Source organism: Thamnophis elegans, chromosome Z, assembly GCF_009769535.1.
Source record: "Thamnophis elegans isolate rThaEle1 chromosome Z, rThaEle1.pri, whole genome shotgun sequence".
In the NCBI taxonomy this organism is placed as follows: domain Eukaryota; kingdom Metazoa; phylum Chordata; class Lepidosauria; order Squamata; family Colubridae; genus Thamnophis; species Thamnophis elegans.
In genome coordinates, this window is record NC_045558.1 from 127055829 (window position 1) to 127067536 (window position 11708).

The following is an 11708-nucleotide window of genomic DNA, read 5'->3' on the forward strand; positions in this document are numbered from 1 at the left end:
GTTCAGTCAAACCTGTAGCACCTTGGCGGCTTGGGTCACTGGAACCGGCAGTGACCCAGGTCTGCCATACCTTCAAACCAGTTCTCCCTATGGCGCCACCCTCTTATTTTTTGCTTCTGTGCATGCAGAGAGCAATTTTAGTTGTACTGTGCATGCACACACAGGACACATCAAGCGCGCATGATGCATCCCTAAGGGAACCGGCAGTAGCCTTTGCCAGAACCCACCCCTGTTATAACCATATGGTGGTCTATGACTGTAATAAAATTTGATTTGATGCATTTGATGTATAACAAAAGAACAGGAAATGTATAACCAAGTAAGCAAGCAAAAGAACAAATAAGAATAACTTTTCAATTGGCCAAAATACTCTACTAGTTTTAACTTAATTGTGCTAAAATGTAAGTTGGCTAAAACTTTGTCATCATTTTCTTTGAGGCTGATGGATCAAGCAATCAATCTACTCAGATCTTTAATGAGAACTCCCAACTATCTTGCTGAGGTCCAAAGAGATCTATTAGTTATTTTTTTCCCCATACTTCCATTTGTCAGTTTTATGATTAGAGTCCAGGCAAATTCAAAAGCAATTCACTGATGCCCCAAAGACCTCATTTTAAGATGTGATTTGACAGTGGCAAATATGTGTAACCTCCAGGGCAAGTATGTAAGGTAAAGCAGACAGATCGGGTAGAATAATCTTAATCTCTTTAAATTTTTCTTCAAAGAAGAAGCACATAAAAGTTGGAATCTGAACATTAACTCTGCAATATTTACCATAAATCTGGCTTTAGAGATTTTTGCAAACCACATAGAGATGGTACTGTAATTGTTGTTATTGTTATTGAATCCAAGTTATAGGAATAAAAGATTTTATTGCAGTATTCTCTTTCCTTCAAAGACCAGACAAAAGCATCTAATAAGTAGGACTTGATGCAATCAGTTGTTGCCTATTTTTCTCTCCAAATCATAGAATTCACAGGTAAGCTGGGGCTAAATCTGGGGTATTATATCAAGTATTTATTCATTTGTTTCTCTATTCCTTCTGTTTTCACATCTCTCTCTCTGTCTCGCTCTCTGTCTCTTCTGTCTTTCTGTCTGTCTGTCTGCCTCTATCTCTGTCTCTCTCTGTGTCTCTGTGTCTGTCTGTCTGTCTGTCTGTCTCTCCCTCCCTCCCTCTCTCCTTCCCCGCTTCTCCAGACATGGAGAAAATTATGAGTATAATTCAGTTGATGGAAACATTTTCATTTGAAGACTAGCATCTGCATTTCTAAAAAAAAAGTTCCTTATATGTGTGTGCATGAAATCTTAAACAAGTTAAAGTGTGAAACTATGAAAAGGAATCCACCATGAATGAAAACAATTATTTGCCATTGTTTCTTTGATTTAACTAATTTTCTCTTTAATATTTTGAATGACCAGCACATAATTCAATGTATTTAACTTCTAGAATTTGTTTTAAAATGTACCCCTCTCCAGAGAGGCAATTACTCTTGACATATTGAGTATACCAATCATAGAAATTATTATTTTTCCCTTTCTTTCAAACCAGTATTAAACTACAGAAAATTAGATTTTGAAGAACTGCTTGATGGATTTGCTACTCTCTTAAAAGTTGTTAGATGTGAATATTGACATTGTTTGCAGAGGTTCAGAGAAGAATATGGCATTATAACAATAAACTATTTCAGTTCTACTACTACTACTACTACTAATAATAATAATAATAATAATAAGTACCTTAATAACAAATAATAAGTACCTTATTATATTTTCTTTTTTCTTTGTCATACTTTTTTCACTTTTATTGTTAAAGCATTTTTATGCTGTTTTTTCTCTTTAACAATGTGTACATCGCCATCGCTATTATTTTCGTGTTTTGGTTTTTTGTGTATGTTAATAAAAATCAATAAAAAGAAATTCTAAAAAGGAGGAATTATAGCTACATAATACACTAAAGGAATGATTAGGCTGGCTCCTATTGCTATCCAAAGTTTTGATCTGCTCATTATCTCTATGTTTTGTAATGTTTCAATAAATTATTGTGAACGATAATATTGAAAGTAGGAAACCCTAACTGGTAGCACTAGTTATTAGAAAGTATTTTGCATTCCAAGAATTTAACTGAATCAGAGCTCGAGATTTATTACCTAATTATTACATATTAACATGATTATCCTCATATTTATAATTCTACTCATTTCAACAAATTTTGAATTTCAAGTATGAATGTGAGTTTGATATTCATACATCAATACTGAGATATTTACACGTTTGTCTCCAAATTTTTGGGATTGTAATCCCAAAATATTTGAAAAGACTCTTATTGAGGAAAGTTTGTTTAATGAAGGCAGGAACAGACAGAAGCTACATGGATGAGAAATAAGAGAATTACAGAGTTGGCAGAGAACTTGAAGGTCTTCTAGCCCACCCCCCCACATAGGCAGGAAACCCTATACCATTTCAGACAAATGGTTATCCAACATCTTCTTAAAAACTTCCAGTGATGGAGCATTGACTAATTCTTGAGGCAAGATGTTCTGTTGATTAATTGTTCTGTCAGGAAATATCTCCTTAGTTCTAGGTTGCTTCTCTCCTTGGTTAGTTTCCACCCATTGCTTCTTGTCCTGCCCTTGGGTGCTTTGGAGGATAGCTTGACTCCCTTTTCTTTGAGATAGCCCCTCAAATAACTGCTGTCACTGCTACCTAACACTGCTACCCCTGGTCCTTCTTTTCAATGGACAAGCCATAACCACTTCCTCCTACTGTTCTTCATATGTCTTAGTCTCCAGCCATCTAAAGCTTTGTTTTCAGCTCTTCTTTTCAGCAAGAGTGGTACCTCCAGAATTAAAGTTGAGTCCTGTTGACTAATAGAATAGAATCAGATAACAGTGTTGGAAGGGACCTTGGAGGTCTTCTAGTCCAACCTCCTGCTTAGGCAGGAAACCCTACACCACTTCAGACAAATGGTTATTCAACATCTTTAAAACTTCCAGTGTTGGAGCAACTACAACTTCTGGAGGCAAGTTGTTCCACTGATTAATTGTTCTAACTGTCAGGAAACTTGTCCTTAGTTCTAGGTTGCTTCTCTCCTTGATGAGTTTCCACCCATTGCTTCTTGTTCTACCCTCAGGTGCTTTGGAGAATAGTTTGACCTCCTCTTCTTTGTGGCAGCACCTGAGATATTGAAACACTGCTATCACATCTCTCCTAGTCCTTCTTTTCATTAAACTAGACATGCCAAATTCTGCAGCTCAGTGTTGGGTTCCAGATCCCGTTGCAACTGGTACAGTTGCAACGGGGCCCGGGGTCCTCCACATGAACATGTGCAGCACACACATGCGTCTTACCTTCCAGCAATGCCTCCGTAAACCTCCGCGATGCTCCAGCTTCTTGGCGGAGCATTGCACAGGTGCTGTACGGGCCATGCTCGTGCGTGGAAGCGCTGAAGGCTTTAAAGGACAGGTAAGGAGCGCAGGTGGGTGGGTAGACCCTCCGGAGCACTGTACCAGAACTGTACCCGGTACTCCGGGCAGGCTCTGGTATGCCCGTACCAGGGCGTACTACCTGCAACGCACTACTGCTGCAACTGTTCTTCATATGTTTTAGCCTCCAGTCCCTAATCATCTTTATTACTCTTCTCTGCACTCTTTCTAGAGTCTCAACATCTTATTAATAATGATATTATATATTTTTTTCCTTTGGGCTTTCCCTTCCCTTGGAAGCAAATCATATCTGAAGAAAGAATCCCGCTGTCTCGTAGAATGAATCTGTTCTCTTCCACCACCATTCAACCTCCAAATGCCGATAAGATGGATTTCCAGAAAAAGAATGGCACAAGGATCAATGAATTCCTGTTGGCAGCCATTTCTCCCACGTGGCAATCCCAAGTTGTTCTCTTCGTGGTCTTCCTCCTAGTCTACATAGCCACCATCGTAGGAAACACCCTCATAATGTTAACAGTGGGATTTACTCCCCAGTTACGCACCCCCATGTATTTCCTGCTAGGGAATCTGTCCTTCCTGGATCTTTGCTACTCTACAGTGACAGCTCCCAAAATGCTGGTTGACTTTTTGGTTGAGAAGAGAAGCATCTCCTTTGAGGGCTGCATGGTCCAACTCTTTTTTCTCCACTTTGTAGGTGCTGCAGAGATGTTTCTCCTCACCGTCATGGCCTATGACAGGTATGTTGCCATTTGCAAGCCTTTGCATTATCCCAGTATCATGAACAGGCAGCTCTGCAGTTGGCTTGTAGCAGCCTCATGGATGGGTGGTTTAACCCATTCCACAGTCCAGACTATCCTCACCATGAGGTTACCCTTCTGTGGACCCAACTGGGTGGACAACTTCTTCTGTGATGTGCCACCAGTCATTAAACTGGCTTGCACCGACACATATATCATCGAGCTCCTCATGGTCTCCAATAGTGGTCTTATCTCCACCAGCTGCTTTATCATCTTGTTGACCTCCTACACTACCATCCTAGTGAAAATACGTTCTCCTGATGGGCGCCGCAAAGCTCTCAGCGTCTGCGCTTCCCACCTAATTGTAGTGACTTTGTTCTTTGGGCCATGTATCTTCATCTATGCTCGTCCCTTCTCCACTTTCTCAGTGGACAAACTGGTCTCCCTCCTTTACAATATTATCACTCCTATGTTGAATCCCTTGATCTATACTTTGAGAAACAAAGAAGTGAAGATGGCCATGAGCAAGCTGAGAAGCAAGGAAATAATTGTTGACAGTGATGGAAAATAGGTGGGATTCCTCCCCCCTTTCCCTTATTTTATATTAATTTGTATTAGTGTTTAATCTTCCCTTTTTAAAGCTTCAAGTTTACATATATACCCATGTTTCCCCAAAAATAAGAATGGGTTTTACATTAATTTTTGCTCCAAAAATGCATTAGGGCTTATTTTCCAGTTATGTCTTATTAATATGGCATTAAATGCATCTGTCCAACTGATAATCTAATAATAAATGAGGACCCGGATTGTTGGGGGCAATATGCTGACTCTGTAAACCGCTTAGAGAGGGCTGAAAGCCCTATGAAGCGGTATATAAGTCTAACTGCTATTGCTATTGCTATAATCTTAACTGGGGCTTGTTTGGGGGATAAAAGGTAAACGTTCCCCTCGCACATATGTGCTAGTCATTTTCGACTCTAAGGGGCGGTGCTCATCTCAGTTTCAAAGCTGAAGAGCCAGTGCTGTCCGAAGATGTCTCTGTGGTCATGTGGCCGGCATGGCTAAACACCGAAGGCGCATGGAGCATTACCTTCCCACCAAAGGTGGTTCCTATTTTTCTACTTGCATTTTTTACATGCTTTCAAATTACTAGGTTGGCAGCAGCTGGGTCAAGTAATGGGAGCTCACGCCATTACACGGCACTAGGGATTCAAACCTCTGAATTGCCGACCTTTCTGATCAACAAGCTCAGCATCTTAGCCACTGAGCCACCACATCCCTTTTGTTTTGGCGATTGGGGTCCTGAAAAATCATGCTAGGACTTATTTTCCATTTGGATCTTATTTTCAGAGGAAACAAAGGATATGGAAATAGGTAGAAATCCAAACAGGAGAACAATTTTCACCTATACTGTTTTCATGTTCGTAACTACATAAAGTTATTATTTAGCTTCTGGTTCTGGTCAAATATTTGTTTTTCTTTTCCTATATACAGATAGTCCTCTACCATTGCAACCATTTGTTTAGTGACTATTTGAAGTTACAACAGACTAATGAAATGTTTTCACACTTAAGGTAGTGGCATCATCAAAATTCAGAGGCTTGGCAACTGGCACGTATTTGTGACGGTTGCAGGGTCCCGGGGTCATGAGATCACCTTTCGTGGACCTTCTGACAAGCAACCTAAATGGGGAAGTCAGATTCACTTCACAAGTGCATAACCTCACTCAACAACTGTGGCAAGGAAGATGGTAAAATGGGACAAAAGTCACTTAACTTGCTTAGCAAGGGACATTTCGGGCTCAATTGCAGTCGTAAGCGGAAGATTACTTGTGGTTGACCATAATAAAAATAAAATTTAAAAAAAAGCCGTGAACTTTATTTCTGGTTATAACTGAGATGAAATCTTTTTTTTTTCCCATCTGTTTTCTTTCTTCTTCCATTTCAATCTGTTCATAATAACATTTTAAAGGTATTTTATGCATTCATGGATACTGGATACTGTAGGATGTGTTTTTTTTTTTGTAATGTAAACTTAACAGGATGCAATCTTAAGATACTAATCAACATGATATAATTTTACTACACCTGTCATGGCCCCCATCGGAGCCTGAATCTGCAGGTGAGGAGAAGTCAGAGCTAGAGCAAACATGGATCGGGGGAGTGACTTCATTGGCTTCAGAGGAATGCGGGGAGGAGCAGGCTAAGGCAGCGGGTGTGGGTTCTGGCTTCTTTTACTGCTGGTTCGTTCAGGGATGCGCTTATGGGAGCATGTGCACATGCACGCTTGATGCGCACTATGTGCGCATGCACAGAAATAAAAACAATTCTGCACAGGTGCAGAAGCAAAAAACAAGATGGCGGCACCATATAGAATAGAATAGAATAGAATAGGACAGGAGAGAAGAGAAGAGAAGAGAAGAGGGAATGGAATAGAATAGAATGGAATAGAATAGAATAGAATAGAATGGAATGGAATGGAATGGAATGGAATGGAACAGAACAGGGAATGGAATGGAATAGAATAGAATAGAATAGAATAGGACAGGACAGAAGAGAATAAGTAATGGCATGGAATGGAATGGAATGGAATAGAATAGAATAGAATGGAATGGAATGGAATAGAACAGAACAGGGAATGGAATGGAATGGAATAGAATAGAATAGGACAGGACAGAAGAGAATAAGTAATGGCATGGATTGGAATGGAATAGAATGGAATGGAATGGAATGGAATAGAATAGAATAGAATAGAATAGAATAGAATGGAATGGAATAGAACAGAACAGGGAATGGAATGGAATAGAATAGAATAGAATAGAATAGAACAGGACAGAAGAGAATAAGTAATGGCATGGCATGGAATGGAATGGAATGGAATAGAATAGAATAGAACAGAACAGAACAGAACAGAACAGAACAGAATAGGGAATGGAGTAGAGTAGAGTAGAGTAAAATAGAATAGAATAGAATAGAATAGAATAGAATAGAATAGAATAGAATAGAATAGAATAGAATAGAATAGAATAATAACTTTATTGTCACTTTGAATGTACACTAATTGGCATACATTAAAGTGAAATTTTGCTGCATATACAGTAGCTCTCGAAGGATCACCATCTCCAATATACACTACATAAGCATGACAAAATAAATCAACAAATGAATACAAATACATATACCCACATATATTCTATGACACAGAGAAACAACACAATGTAGTTCAGATGTATACTTGTACATAGGGAGAAAAATGAATCTTTTGACTTTACCGGATAGATGGCATAGGGAACAAAGCTGTTACAGAATCTGGTATTCTGGCTTAATATGAACAAGCAAAGTACCGAGTCCCAAAAGTAAGGGAATCTGAATCCAAAAGTTGAAGTAAGACAGCTTTTGTTCCTAGCTCTCTCACCACCTTTGTTCAATTGCATTTAATACTAAGAGAGTGCCTGGACCTGCAATTTTCTTGGCAAGGTTTTTTCCAATGTAGTTTGCCATTGCCTTCTTCCTAGGGCTGATAGAAAGTGATTGGCCCAAGATCACCCAGCTGGCTTTACTCCTAATGCAGGACTAGAACCCTCAATTTTCCAGTTTCTTGCCTGATGCCTTGACTACTACCCTGTTTCCCCCCAAAATAATACCTCCCTGGGTAATAATCCCAATCGGGCTTTGGAGCGCTTGCTCTAAAATAAGCCCTCCCCTGAAAATAAGCCATCTTTGAAAATATTGCAACGCAGCAGCAGCAGCCATAAGGTGACCTTACTCACTGCCTCCTGCATCTCAAAAATAATAAGATCTCCCCCCAAAAAAGCAATTGGTTCTTTCTTTCTGGGGTCGAAAGAAAATAAGACCCTGTCTTATTTTGGGGAAAATACAGTAAATCAAACTTTCTCTTGGCAGGAAAAAAAAATAGCAATAGCAGTTAGACTTATATACCGCTTCATAGGGCTCTCAGCCCTCTCTAAGCAGTTTACAGAGTCAGCATATTGCCCCCACAGTCTGGGTCCTCATTTTACCCACCTCGGAAGGATGGAAGGCTGAGTCAACCCTGAGCCAGTGAGATTTGAACCACTGAACTGCAGCTAACAGTCAGCTGAAATGGTTGCCATACTGCACTCTAACCACTGCGCCACCTCGGCATATTAGTATTGAAATGATTCGGGAGATGTCAAAATTAAATTGTAAGGACAAAATGTAAATTGTTTGGAAGGAACTCCAAGAGATGAAATCAAATGAACATAGAAGATGGGAACACAATCTGGGTCCCCATTTTACCCATCTCGAAAGGATGGAAAGCTGAGCCATTCAGAATCGAACTTCTGGCAATTGGCAGAATTAGCCTGCAATACAACATTCTAACCACTGCTCTACCTCAGCTCTTATACCTTGATGCTACCTTTTTTTAAAAGAAAAAACCTCTGCTGAACAATATGCTGGTGGTCACAAATAGAGACATGATAGCAGTGTTCTGATATCTCAGGTGCTGTCACAAAAAAGAGGGGGGGGTCAACCTATTCTCCAAAGCACCTGAGGGTAAAAAAAGAAGCAATGGATGGAAACTAATCAAGGAGAGAAGCAACTTAGAACTAAAGGAGAAATTTCCTGACAGTTAGAACAATTAATCAGTGGAACAACTTGCCTCCAGAAGTTGTGAATGCTCCAACACTGGAAATTTTTAAGAAGATGTTGGATAACTATTTGTCTGAACTGGTTGGTGTAGGGATTCCTGCCTAAGCAGGGGGTTGGACTAGAAGACCGCCAAGGTCCCTTCCAACTCTGTTATTCTATTCTAGTATGGGCCACTATTGGTTTTCTTTGAACAGTTTTAAAATGTACACAGGTATCCCTTGACTCATGTACATAGGTACATAAAACAAATGTACACAGGTAGAGCTTGATTAATTGTATGTCCACAATTGAGTCAAAAATTTCTGTCGCTAAGGGAGACAAATTTTAAGTGAGTTTTGCCTCATCTTATGACCTTTCTCTCCACCGTTGTTGATAAATGAATCGCTACAGTTTTTTATTATTATTATTATTATACAATTGTATCACAGCGGCCAGTTGTTTCGCCAGATTTGGCATTGGTTACTAGTCGGGCCCCACCCAGGGGCCTAGGACGTCGTAACGTATTTTCGTAATATGCGTGCAGATCCAAGCAGTGCAGCTTTTTGCATTTGACTGATGGTGATTTTGTCAATTTTTAACCGTTTTAAATGTAATTCCAGTGCTTTTGGAATAGCACCCAGTGTGCCAATTACCACTGGAATTACCACTGCTGGTTTGTGCCATAGTCGTTGAATTTCGATTTTTAAGTCCTGGTATTTTGCGATTTTTTCATGTTCCTTCTCGGCGACCCTGCTATCACCTGGTATTGCGATGTCTATGATTGTGACCTTATTTTTCTCAACCAGTGTGATGTCTGGTGTATTATGCGCCAGTATTTTGTCGGTTTGTATACGGAAATCCCACAAGATCTTGACCATCTGATTTTCGGTGACTTTTTCAGGCTGATGTTCCCACCAGTTTGTTGCTGTTTTAATATTATAATTTTTGCACAAATTCCAATGGATCATTTGTGCTACTGAATTGTGCCGCAATTTATAATCAGTCTGCGCGATTTTTTTACAGCAACTGAGTATGTGATCAACAGTTTCGTCAGCTTCTTTGCAAAGTCTGCATTTGGCATCATCAGAGGATTTTTCGATTTTGGCCTTAATGGCATTTGTGCGGATAGCTTGTTCTTGCGCAGCCAGGATTAGTGACTCTGTTTCTTTCTTTAATGTACCTGTTTTTAACCATAACCAAGTTTGTTCCCTGTCCACTTTATCTTTTATTTTTTCCAGAAATTGACCATGCAGTGCTTTGTTCTGCCAACTCTCCATTCTTGATTTTATCACATCTTTTCTGTATTCTTGTTTTGGCTGTTGGGCCTTCAGTAGATTTTTGTTCTTTACTTCGATTAATAGATGTTCTTGACTTTCTTTTAAATAATCAGCCAGTGCACGTTTTCTTCTTCAACTGTTTGCTTCACTTGTAATAATCCTCTGCCACCTGATTTTCGGGGCAGGTACAGTCTATCAGTATCACCACGTGGATGTAAACTGTAGTGCATTGTCATTAGTTTCCTGGTTTTTCGGTCCAAAGGTCCAAATCAGCTTGTGTCCAGTTAACTATGCCAGCTGTGTATCTTATAACTGGTATTGCCCAGGTATTTATGGCCTTGATTGTATTTCCACCATTCAATTTAGATTTCAAAATTTTCCTAACTCTGTTGGTGTACTCTCGTCTGACAATAGTTTTTACTTCTCCATGCTTGATGTTATCCAACTGCAGAATGCCTAAGTATTTGTAGGCTTCATTTTCTTTGCATTTAATTAGTTGGCCATTGGGCATTTCAATTCCCTCAGATGCAGTGATTTTGCCCCTTTTATGGATACAGTGGCGCATTTTTCCATGCCAAACTGCATTGAAATATCGGTGCTGAATACTCGGACTGTATTTGTCAATGATTGGATTTCTATTTCTGACTTTCCATAGAGTTTCAAATCATCCATATATAGTAAATGCGAAATTTTTTCAGCTTTTTTGGCTGTTTGGTAGCCTAATTTCATTTTTTTTAAGGTTACTGATAGTGGGATCATTGCGATGATGAAGAGAAGAGGTGAAAGTGAATCACCCTGGAAAATTCCTCGCTTGATATTAACCATTCCATAGCTCTCATTCCCTACTGCCAACTCAGTTCTCCATTGTTTCATTGCCTTTTCAGTAAAGGATGTAATATTTTTGCTAATGCCAGTTGTTTCTAAGCATTTTATGATCCAACTATGTGGCAGTGAGTCAAATGCCTTTTTGTAATCAATCCAGACCATATTCAAGTTCGTTTTTTCTGTTCTTACAATTTTCTAATATCATTTTATCAATTAGAAGCTGATCTTTTGTGCCCCTGCTCCTTCTTTTGTTGCCTTTTTGCTCTACTGGCAAGATGTTGTTTGTTTCCAAATAATCCATCATGTTATCTGCAATAATGCCTGTGAGTAATTTGAAGGTTGTTGGCAAGCATGTTATTGGTCTATAGTTTTCAGGTGTTGTTCCTTTAGTTGGATCTTTCTGAATCAAGTATGTTTTTCCAGTTGTCAACCATTCATCAATTTGGCCCTTTTGTAAAATTTCATTCAGTTGCCTGGCCAATATTGCATGTAAACTGGTCAGATATTTGAGCCAGAAACCATGTAATTGGTCCTTTCCAGGTGATGTCCAATTCTTTACCTTTTTAACTCGATTTTTGACCATCTCAGTTGTTATTTCTAATACTTGAATTTGTTTGTTGCCAATGCTTTTCTCAAAGTCATGTATCCACTTTGCTTCCTTGTTGTAGTCCTTTGCATTTTCATTATTATTATTATTATTATTATTATTATTATTATTATTATTATTTATAGGCCGCCCTTTTCCCTGAGGGGACTCAGGGCGGCTTACAATTCATGGGAGGGGGTGTGCAAGACAAAACATAAGACAGTACGTGA

At 39.2% G+C, this 11708-nt stretch overlaps 1 protein-coding gene across 1 annotated transcript; it reads left to right on the forward strand.

The window, feature by feature from the left end:
* The first annotated feature begins 3809 nt into the window (after window positions 1-3809).
* Window positions 3810-4751, forward strand: LOC116522392 (olfactory receptor 4Q2-like). The gene has a single exon (XM_032237287.1). The coding sequence runs from the start codon at window positions 3810-3812 to the stop codon at window positions 4749-4751; it is 942 nt and encodes a 313-aa protein (XP_032093178.1).
* The last annotated feature ends 6957 nt before the right edge of the window (window positions 4752-11708 follow it).

Excerpts from the sequence above, each read along its gene's own strand:
- LOC116522392 (XM_032237287.1), top strand. The coding sequence starts at position 3,810 with ATGGATTTCCAGAAAAAGAATGGCACAAGGATCAATGAATTCCTGTTG.